At 33.8% G+C, this 11439-nt stretch overlaps 2 protein-coding genes across 5 annotated transcripts in view; both read right to left on the bottom strand.

Annotated features, from left to right (window-relative positions):
* Positions 1-1583: 1583 nt before the first annotated feature.
* LOC139086375 (muscle-specific homeobox protein tinman-like) lies at positions 1584-4474 on the bottom strand. Of its 3 annotated transcripts, none has more exons than XM_070634809.1 (4): positions 4071-4474; positions 2807-3222; positions 2490-2692; positions 1584-1943 (listed from the first exon to the last, which is right to left on the bottom strand). In XM_070634809.1, the coding sequence occupies exons 1-4, from the start codon at positions 4319-4321 to the stop codon at positions 1728-1730; spliced, it is 1086 nt and encodes a 361-aa protein (XP_070490910.1). In that variant the 5' UTR covers positions 4322-4474; the 3' UTR covers positions 1584-1727. The 3 variants fall into 3 exon arrangements, with proteins under 3 accessions (XP_070490910.1, XP_070490912.1, XP_070490911.1); XM_070634811.1 differs by having other exon boundaries at positions 2490-2689; XM_070634810.1 differs by having other exon boundaries at positions 4074-4474.
* Positions 4475-9642: 5168 nt separating this feature from the next.
* pb (homeobox proposcipedia) overlaps positions 9643-11439 on the bottom strand; it is a 48720-nt gene continuing 46923 nt past the window's right edge. For both annotated transcript variants that reach the window (XM_070634808.1, XM_070634807.1), the window contains exon 5: positions 9643-11136. In XM_070634808.1, the coding sequence (XP_070490909.1) occupies positions 10084-11136 (1053 nt within the window). In that variant the 3' untranslated portion in view covers positions 9643-10083. The remainder of the gene's footprint in view (positions 11137-11439) is intronic.

Here is an 11439-nt window from a genome sequence, read left to right as displayed (position 1 = left end):
TGCTTCTTTGACACGAATTGTGATTAAGAATGACTTAATCTCGTGCACATGCAGTGAAATTGAAATACTTGCAAAGGGGAAAAAAATGTAGAGAAAAAAAATGAAATCCGTGACAGTAAAATGAGTAAGTCTTTGAGAGTTAATAAAAAAAGCATTTTCGAGAGACTGGGTAAGCCAGTAAGTAAACAAAAAGAAGCTAACATTGCTTATCCAAGCTCATCACGTGGTAGTGATGAAGTGGAAATATCAAAACGACCGAAAATCAATAAACCGCCTAAAATTAATAAAATAAAAAGTGTCATAGTTCGACCATTATTGAACTAACAGTTGTTCCTCTTATGCTGATGTAAATGCTACCTTATAATTATACTAATTACGATGAACTATCTTACACGTATCAATGCCAATTATTTGTACTTATTATCTATAATATGTAATATCAAACAACCGTTATGGTAAATAAAGATAATCCTATACCTGCATTTGAGGTATGAGGATATTGAAATGAAATAAACAGTTTTTTTGGGGAGAATGAAAGTAAATTAAGCCTTTGACAGGAACATGATATATAGGGTTGGATGTTGACCTTAACAAACACACTCAAATGTCACAAACTAGTTAATCGGTCAAAAATCCGAGAGTAGGCCGGCATGACCCTTTTTCGGTACCGAATTTGATTTAAATCCAGTACCATGCTACAGTCAGATCAGTCTGGTACCAAATTTTAGATTTATTAACCAACCTGTGCTATTTTGGATGAACCAAGCTAATCGTTTATGTATTCAAGCCTTTTGAGGTCAATTTAGAGCTTATAACTTCCTTAAAACAGGATTGACAGTTACAACGCACTTTTAAATTCAGTGCTCCTTAACTGACACAAACCCGATCGGTACGCATTTGAATATTGCCACCACGCCAATATGCATTCAATTGACGTGTTTAATCGTCTTTTTTAACTGGCTCTAAGTATCCTGAACTGCACAAATCGATTAAATGGTTTGACCCTAACTTGTCAAGCATGATTCAAGAGTCACGCTTGCTTAGTTTCGGATTTTGGATCGATTCAGTCAGAAAGTCAGTTTCTTTTTCTATTCAATATACTGTTCAAGCTAACGTGACTGTAGCCTCACGTTAGATTCGATAAAATCCAGTCTAAGGCCAGAGTTACGTCGGCCTGGTGCAGAATTGTCAGCCATTTCTAGCAAGGCACCATAGCCATTACATAACTGCAAAAAAGACAATTCCTATAAAAAATGTCATCGATCAGCAACCAATCAATCAAATTACAACAAAACTTCCTTTCAGCTTAGAAACTGTTCATCTAATCCTACACAAATTTCCAATCATCCAGCCATCCAACATGACTCTCATCCAACAAAACACAGCAAACAGCACACAGAAACAAAGAAGAAAAGTTATGTGAATTTAATATATTGCTGGGTTATCGCATTTGAGATTTGAAGCCGACAGTAAGCAGCCGAAAGGAGAGTAACACAAAATAAAACAGATGCCCTTTTGAACAACAAGAAATACAACGCGATAGTCTTCATAAATTTTTCTTAAAATATTTTTTTTTACTTCTTAAAAGATTTTTTTTTCATAATTTTTACATTCAACTGTAATAGATTCTCATATGTATGTATAATATAATATAAAAAGTACAAAAAAAAAGACATAATTCCTCAGACTTCCTTTTCGGGATCCATAAGAACAAAGAAAGTGCAATGTTACCAGAAGATGTTGTTGTTGCTGTATGAAAATGGAGGTTGTAATGACGATTGAAGGGTTGCGATGTTGATATTTGTTGGGGGTGTTTGATAGTTGGACTTTGTTGATGTATTTTTGGCAGGGTCCTTTGATTTTGAGCTTCCGGTTGAGACTGTTTGAATGCCGCATTCGATTTGGAGGCGTTTTGATTTGTATCGACGGTTTTGGAACCAAATCTGTGGGAGAAAATGTTGGAAATGTTAGAAATTTGTGGAATTGTGGGATGATGTGGTTTAAGACAGTGATGGACAAGGTGTATGACGAGGGATACTGTCAAGTGGAATTCTTCTGACAGAGAAGGCTGTCCAACATTGGAGCCTAAAGATTGGAAATTCATGCAGGAAATTAACTAATTTTTGAAAATTTTGATAAGCTTCCCGAAAAGTTGTGGGAACAATTCGGTGTCCGCTACCCGGTTGGATTAAGCAAGCTTCAAGATGAAACAGTCCGTAAAGCACATGACATTAAAATGATCGAAAATCAGGCCGCAAGCAAACGTGACTCACGCTGCAGGCTAAATTCGATACAACGGATCAGGGAAAGACTCAGTTTCGGGTCAAATCGGACTTAGACAGGATTGTCACCCATTTCTATGTCATGTTGCTTTCGGGAAGACAGTTCCCACACCAAAAACCCGCTTAAAGGCATGAAAATCAGTCAAAATTTCCAAAATTCTCAACCATCCTCAACCTAAATCAAGTTATTAACTCAAAAATCCTCACTTTAATTTGCGTAGGAGTCAAATTCAAATTACTCGCTAACGTTTCTCGTTCTGGGGCTGATAGATATTTTTGAATTTTAAATCTCCTCTCCAGCTCAACTACTTGTGATTGCGAAAATAAAATCCTAGGTTTCCTTTTTGATTTTGCCTTTCCTGACTTTCCGCATGACGACGATGATGTAACGACGTGGGTGTTGGTGTCTTCTGGAAGGAATAGTTGAAATTTTAGAGAATTATATGAAGTGTCAATACCCAAATGCCCTCTAACTTCCCCAATTGTCCCTTATCGACCCTGTTAACACCAAAACCAAAACTTACTGTTCATATTCTTATCAAACTCCTTCGGATCCTTAATTTGACACATCTGATTCAATTCCTGTACATGCTCGGATGTATTATGTACAATTGTCTGCACTTTCCCTACTGACATCGACTCTGAATTTGAACTCGACGACGAGTCATTCTTAATTTGTGATTGGCACTTGTTTACATTATCAACAGTTGTTGGAACATTTGAATGTCGAATATTTGTTGATGGAAAAATTGGCGTTGAGGACGTTGTGGGAAAATGATTATAAGATGGAATTGACACTGGATTGTAGTCATGATAAAGTGATGAATTTGATGTTCCATATTCGAAATTTGAAAAATTGGATGGGGTGTTTTGGAAGAGGAGGTAATTATTGTTGAATGAGTAGTCGTAGAGACCCATTTGATCACTTGATGTACGAAAGCTGTTAGGGGGGAGAGATGAAAGTTGGTTAGTGATATTGATTAAGTTTGTGGATTTAGATGAATTTTTGGTGGATTTTAAATGAACTTGTAGTAATTGATTGTCAATTTGATCAGATTTGAGGTAGTTTAGTCACTAATTTCTTTAAAATGTGGGAAATTAGACAAGATTTTGAATTCAAATATTGCAAATTTGAAGAATCAATAGCACATTATCTAAAAATCAGTCAACTCGAAAGATGAGTGTCCTCAAATTTTTATAATATATGCCATTGTTTGATAGGTGGCTGACTTTTGTTTCTAAATAAGCTCTTATCAATATGAAGAAATACCAAAAATTCGGCTTCAGGCTATTAAGACTCTGACTTGTCACCAGATTTGATTTAAACCTGACATTATGTTAAAATTCATGCCAAACTTGTGATGGATTTTGAATTTATTAATCGACTTCTGCTATTCAGGCTAGTTTTAGACAGTAAAAGATTAATCGTAGTTTGATTTTAACAAAAATCAACTTAATAAGGGTCTTTATATTCAATTTTTTAAACTGTTGATAGAGACACAGTATTGCACTTGATATTAGTTTTGGCAAACTTAAGACAGCTTCAGGCACAATTTAAGGAATTCAAAACTTCGCAATCGATCTATATCACCAAAGTAAAGCAAGTAAGTGTTTCAATTCAAAGGAATTCACTAAATATCGCTGAAATCACTGTGAATTTTGAATAAAGCCTTAACATTTTTCTGTAATAATCCGCCAAATTTAGCAACATAGGAAATTCCATTTCAAATAATCCACAAAAAAAAGATCACAAAAAAATACCAAAACCATCATTTGACTTAAACTCACTACCTTTTATATTGTCCACTATTAGCACCATAAGACGATCCACAGCTATTTCCATAAAATTTTTGCGAAAATAATTCCGTCGAATTCATTGGATCTTGATAAATATTTTCATCATTATTTTGATTAGCAATATTTAATATATCACGAACAGAGAACGGCGTCGTATTAAGCACATCAACTTCACTTGAATTGTCACCAATAACAACATTATTGTCCATGTCATAATATCCAGTTTGATGATTGTTAATCATTATTATTATTTATTATTTTTCGTGAGAACAAATCCTCGAAATTAAGAAGAATAAAAGCTCAACAATTAATTGGTCATTAAAAATCACTTAAAAAAAGTACAAATTGAAACAATTAATTCAAAATGGCACTTCACTCGATTGACTTCAATTTGTATCCCGACTAATTGGCTTAACGTGAAATTTTCAACTGAGATCTATGCATACATAAGATTTTTTTTTATTTCTCTTCTATGCTTCATCTTTTTTTTCATAATTCTTCTTTTTCTTCTCATTTTGGAGGCGGGATGTGCTTTACTGCTTACTTATTCATTATACACGACACCGAAAACATCAGTTTTCTTTTTGGTTTATTAAATTTTTTCTCTTGTTCACATCTTCTGGTCTTGTTTGCGATCATGTTACACAAGACCATTTAAAAAGTCACATAAACTATCTCATTCAAATTGTCTCAATGTCGTCAAACTTTCAAAGGCTCCCAAAAAATAGAAGAAAAGAGAGTAGAAGAAAAGAAGAAAAAAATTATTAGTTCGATTTTTAATGAACTCTCTGATCGGAGGCATTATGGATTGGTTAGCTGATTTTTGGATGGTTGGTGGGAGTATGTGGGCAGTTTGTCTGAATTAATATATTGATAATTCTTACAGAAACTACAAATTCTGATAGAGTTGATGTCTAGAAAGCTCTGAATTGCTCTGCACTTGGAAAGTCTGCATTTTAATACTCATCCGACTTGGATGATCCTAGAATCTACTCCTAAGGAGTCAATCTTCGGTTAGGTCTTTTATTCCTAATTTTGACAAAGATTTTACTAAATAGCAGATCTAGAGCCTAGTCTAGCCAACTCAAGCCGGTTCTTTTATACAAAATCTTATTCGACTTCTAGCTCTTCTATGTAGAATTTAGATTACATTAAAAGGTTTTCCATGTAATTCTATTACTGTCTCTGTCAAACATTATCCAAACGACGGTTAAGCAGATATAATTAGTGCCAAACAGCGCCTACGAATGGCAATTTCCTAGGATGTCACAAAATGCTGGATTGACTTAAAATCAGAATATCAAACCAGAGTGCAATACTATTGTATTGTCTGTGCCATACTATGGACGACCCAGATAGAATGTTTTTTTTAATTGGTCATGGTCTCGTTTCTGAATTATTCTTTGTTGAATCTTCTTGGATATTCTTGAATAGAACATGTCCGTCTCTCGATTCTGTCACCAGGCCGAGAAGACTCTGATATAATTCCGATTTCAAATCGAATCTTGCACCAAATCAGAATTACGAAGGCCTTAGTTTGAATTTTTGATCATTTTACTGATTTGTGCTGTTATAGAATAATAACATAATAAAAGCATAGCTAAGACAAAGCAACATCTAACAAAAAATGCTCCCTTGCCACACGCATCACAATAACTTCCCAACTTTATTTCTGTATTTTCATTTGCTTAGAGAAAGCAGCTCCATATGGAAATTTATCCCCACTCAATTCAATCGCCAATCAAAACCACGAGAACGCATCAATATGAAAAAAGTCACGAAGGGGAAAATGTGGGAAAAATTTTCATTTTTCTCTTTCAATATTCATTAATCCATCAGAAAATCAGCATGCATCTCACAATTTAAATTTCATTAATCTTCAGTAGCTACACAAAATAAATTTCACAGTCTATTTAGCATACATCTAAAACAATAAAACAAAAATAAGAATTCCTTTCAACGGCAAAAGTCACTTAAAAATTGCATCACAAAAAAAGAATTTTCTTTACTTTGATGGCGCCGATAAAGGAATCTCTCTCGGTTCTTCTCATTTTTCTGGAGATGACAAAAATTTATCTCTTTGAAAAATAAAAATAATTTAAAGTGTCTAGTAGCAAAAAAACTGTCTGCAGCATATTGCATAAAAATATTTATGTAAAAATGTTTTTAGGATGTTGACCACGTGTTTGAAAGTGAAGTGAAGTGGCGCCTGAGAGACGAAAACATTATAAATGTTTTGATGGTGAACTGTATGAATGTTTTGTTTCTGTGGATTGAGCAACTAAGTGATTTGAATGAGGGTAGGGGAAATGTTTTTGAGTGAGCAAATCCATTGTGAGCAATGTAAGAGTGCTGTTTTTAGACGAAAATTATTGGTGATCCACTGAAAGAATATGGAATAAATGTGGGAATCTTACAAATCTTTTTAAATATATTAGTATAATTTCAGTTCTATTCACCTTATGTTCATTTATTTAGACAGTTTAGCATCAAAAATGGATTCTTGCAATACTTATCATTCCCAGGCTGAAAGTTGGTCAGTCACACTGACCCCTGTTGATCAATCACACTGTGGAGACCGAGAATATGAATGGAATGTTAAGAGTACAGAATTTCAATCTGTTTGTTTAATAAATTCAAGCTTACTGGTACATAGATCATTATACATTGATGTGTTAGACGTCTAAATAGAATATCATGAGTTTACTTACTTTCTATACTTCGCTGCTCATAAAGATCAATTTTGATCCTCGCCCTTCTATGGAAGGGTCGTCTAAAACAAGTTTTATCGTTGACTACCACTTGCCAATTCTCAATTCCAATTGCAATATTGTCTTGATTGACAGCTTCTTTCCATGAATTCTTCACATAACTTCATTTGGAACAATTTGGAAGCCATATGGAGTAGAGAGTTCAATAGTGTTCTAATTGCCTAGTTTTTGTCGCGTAAGAATGATTATTCTGTAATGTGACTAGTTCGGGGTCCTGATTATGCTAGAACAGCGATGGGTAACTTTTTATTTTTCGAGTTGCACCTTGGCAACACTAACAAATTGTGGCACATATGCTGCCCACTACTGTGCTAGTCAATATAATATTATTGGTTCATAGAATTCATCTTCAGAGCCTCACAAATCCTAAAAATTTTGAAATTCAGCAAATTCAGCACCAATCAGTTCAGTAAAGTCAAAACAGCTGTTGTTTTTTCAGTAAAATTTTTCCTTTTATTATTAAATACATAATAGGGAGATTCATATATTACACTTGATTTACTTTCTTAATTCTTCATATCTTGCATCGTTAGCTAACTATATTTATGTATATATTATAGTTAATTTTTACTTTTTTTATTCATTAGTTTAATTATTGAATGTGATAATCAAATTTTTTCTTTTTTTTTTATTAATTATTCTAAAAATATTCTTTATTAATTTTTATACTCATTATTTATTCTCTTACATACCACAACATTAAGTAAAGCAACATTTTTTTTATTCCATTTCTTCTTCTTCATGCCTCTCAAAAAATAATAGTTAAACATTATGGCAAATGAAATAAATAGAAAGCAAATTATTATTTTTCTTCATAAATTGCCACTTAAACATTGATGATGCTTTAAAAATATGTAACAAAAATTGATTTTTTTAGAGGTGGGGTGAAGTTTTGGAGATTTTAAGTGGATTTAAGTGGATTATTAGACATATTTGATCGATGTCTAGGTATGAATTGGGTATATGAGTTAAGATAAGAGCCCGAATGGCACAACATTGTCAATACTAGAGTTTTACATCTCAGAATTGAAAACCCGAGTCTCTAGCGCACCACTAAGTTGCCGTGATGTTGACGAAACGTGAAAATGACAAGGATGCACTTCATTGACATCGTTACAACTCTTTTAAGCCAAATTTGATGACAAAATGTGAAATATAACGCGACATGTCACTCGAGGAGCATATTCGCTTGTTTTATGTCCTTCTGGGAACTTACAACTACCTTAAAGTTACTTGAAGCGCTCAACATAACCAAATACCATAACCTCAGTCCATCAAACTAGCCCTCAACCCAAACTACAGCCTAATTTACTTCTCTTAAATCTCCAATTATTTCCACTAAACGATTCATATCACCTTGACTTGAATGTTAAATATTTGCATGAGATTAAGGCTAATGTTGAAAAAAATTTGAATAAATATTTGCTGTTGTTCCCAAGGAAGTCGTTGTATCTCATTTTACATCTTTAGTCTCTTTTTTTCGGCATATTTTCGGCGAAATCAGATCAGACATAATAGAATAATTAAAGCTATTAAAAAGTAAAGAGTTCCCACTTTTTTTTATTTGGTCAAATGGTGGTTTAATGGCTGTATTAAAGTAATAAAGAAATGAATCTTAAGATCTCAATTTTAATTGTTCTTGGGAACATTTTTGTTGAGGCTTAAGATTGCGACAATTAAGACATATTTTGAATAGTTTTTGAAGTGTCTAATGGGAATGATTGAGGATGACCTTTAGAGGGTGTTTAAGATATTTTGCGAAAATATGAAGATAATAGAGAATTGGTCAGAATAAGGCCGGATTAGCACAAGTTAGTTAATTGATCCAAAATCCTGAACAAAGCCGGCATGACTCTAGTATGTTGCCAAATTTAAACTGAATCTTGCACTAATTTAGAGTCTCATAGCCTTTATGCCAGATTTTTTAATCAATTAACCGATATGCCCTATTTAGGATTGCTCAATTGTACACATTTCAATCAATTGTTGTCAATATAGCTCTAAGATGGCTGCTTACTTGTAGTTAAGTAATAATTTTGACAGTTTTTGCCACATGGTCCTAAGTTTCCAGACATCTTAGTGTTCTAGGAGTAAAATTTCAATGTGTGACTAACCAGCTGATCTTCTTACATTTGGAAAAATTGGACATAGTCATTTGCTATGGATCTGCTTGACAGTCTTGAATCTGATGTGAATTTCACTCGATTTTAGTCGCTTAACCAACACAATTGACATCGAGCTCATATAATTAAGGATCTGTCCTAGGATTTGTTAAATCCACATCATGTCCATCCAAAACTACCAATTCCCCCACCTTATAAACCTACCCTAGCCTTCTCTTCAGTACATAATGCATTCAATTTACTTTCATATTACAAAATTTTCTTTTTTTTTTGCATTAATTTTTTCTTGCACATAAAATTTTTTTGTCATTAAGTACATATTAAGTCAGTGAGCAGAGAATTCTTACATATAATTATTATTTTACAATATCTGTTTTAAGGTTAAATCTGTTAAGACATTTTCTTTTTATTTCTCAAATAGAAAGGAAGACTCTCTGCATACTGAAAAATAATTATTTTTTATCATCTACAATCAGTTCATTTTTACTTCAAATTTACAATTATTTCTTATTCGTGTTAGGGGTTGTTCACATGTGATGTCCATTTATAAGGGTAGGATTGTAGGTCTGTGACACTTAAAGCAAAAGAAATTATTTGAATTAATGTTTGTGTTTTTAATAGTTTAGGTGCAGGGGAGGAAGAGTTGAATTGAGGGGGTACTTTGGGGGGTCAAATTAGGGTTCCGTCAGTGAATTGGTTTGAAATTAGGGTGCTGTTAGTATCTTGGACAGATTCTTGAATATATCTTAGTTATGCTGGATAGTATAGCAATCAAAAATAGAACTACGTGCACACTAGGACATCCTACGTCTCCGTGTTATCGGATTAGACCTAAGAGTGCTCTGACGGCACCGTGATAGCTGATTTTGACCTATTTTACGGTAAATCACCGAATTGCACTTCTAGGGAACAGTATACCTAACTTTAGGTTGATTCTATAGCTCCCTCAAGTCCTACATCCCCTGATATCCCACTTATGACATCACAAGTGCACAACCCCATCAAGTTTATGCTGCAGTGAAGGGATTCATATTCAAAAATTCTTTTTTCTTTTTCATACTTTACAAATTAAAAATAAAAATGAAAAAATTCTTAAAATTCATTTAACGACTAACTCAACTGATAATATTCCGGTGCAAAGTCATTAAGGTTACTAAGAAAATTAAAGTCAGATGAACTATTACTATTTTCCGTTAGATTTGTATTTCCATGAATTTGTGCATTTGATGCGAAATTTTGTTGATGAACATACGCCGTGGCAACTGGATTAGTAAGATTTTGTTGTGCTGCAGCAGCGGCCGCTATATGATGTGGATAGTGATGCGGTGGATGTGGATGATGTAAATTTTGTTGCTGCTGTTGTGTTGGATGCTGTGGATGTTGCTGATGATGATCATAATATTGTTGGAATGATGTAAAGTTTTCACAATTTTCATTTATCACTGCATTCGGACCGTACATTTCTGAATAATCATTTCCGCTATGCTGATGATGATAATTCATTTCATAATAATGCGCTTGGGATTTTGGATCGAAATAGCCACCACTTCCATTTCCACCACTATTGCCATTTCCATTGCCCGAATTTGCACCATCATTTCCAATATCAAATTCATTCGGATAATATTGATTATGTGAATTTTGAGCGTTATTTTCATTATAATACATTTGTGCATTCTGCGGTGATGGAAAGTCAATTGGCGGTGGACGTGCTGTATGAATATTACCGCCAGACATTTTATGATTTACATCATTTTTCAATAGATTATGATGCTGCTGTTCATATTCATGAATATCATATTTTTGTACAGCCCCATGAAATGGCGGAAATTGTTGTCCAACGGCTGCTGTCGCTTGCTGTTGTTGTTGTTGCGACGATGACATATTTTTTTGATGAAACTCAATCTCATGTTTTGTGAACATGACATCGTTTGGCTGATGATGTATATTCGGTGGTGGTGGATGTTTTGGATAAAAACCTGGAAAATATCCGTCTTGCATTGCTATTGGCTGTCCTTTTATTTTAACCTGATTTTGATATTGATTGTTATTACGATTATAATTTATATTTGATTTTGCTCCAATTACGTGTGGAGATTGAACATTTTCTTTACGATAGACGTCGTTGTTTGCGTACATGTGAGAGACTTTCGGTTCTTTCTTCTGCAATGGAAAGGGGAAATTGATTAGAAATTGAGTATGAAGTTGAGACAACGACAAGCTAGTTCATGATCAGTTTGGACTAGTGTGTCGTGGACCATAAGTTGAGAATCCCTGCTCTATACCTCAAAATCAACCCAAACCACTTGAATAATCCCAAAAAAATATTCAAATAATCTCATCCCATGTATAGCACTTCCCTTTATGCAAATTCTTATCATTCTTGACTGCTCCATCAAATCAACTTCTCTATTTATCATCCCCCCACCCTACCCTACATTAATATATCCCTAACATTCATCATCA

The sequence above is a fragment of the Chironomus tepperi genome, unplaced genomic scaffold (assembly GCF_022539635.2).
Source record: "Chironomus tepperi strain 1889 unplaced genomic scaffold, CSIRO-AGI_Ctep_v1 contig_85, whole genome shotgun sequence".
Classification (NCBI taxonomy): Eukaryota; Metazoa; Arthropoda; class Insecta; order Diptera; family Chironomidae; genus Chironomus; species Chironomus tepperi.
The sequence above is the reverse complement of the archived record's forward strand: the minus strand, read 5'-3'. Positions and strand labels throughout refer to the sequence as shown.

Bases quoted from the DNA above. Each gene is read 5' to 3' on its own strand.
- LOC139086375 (XM_070634809.1), bottom strand. From the start codon at position 4,321: ATGATTAACAATCATCAAACTGGATATTATGACATGGACAATAATGTT. The intron at 3,223-4,070 runs GTGAGTTTAAGT...CCCCCCTAACAG, and splicing joins AGTGGACAATATAAAAGGTA to CTTTCGTACATCAAGTGATC. The intron at 1,944-2,489 runs GTGAGGATTTTT...TTTCTCCCACAG, and splicing joins TGACTCCTACGCAAATTAAA to ATTTGGTTCCAAAACCGTCG.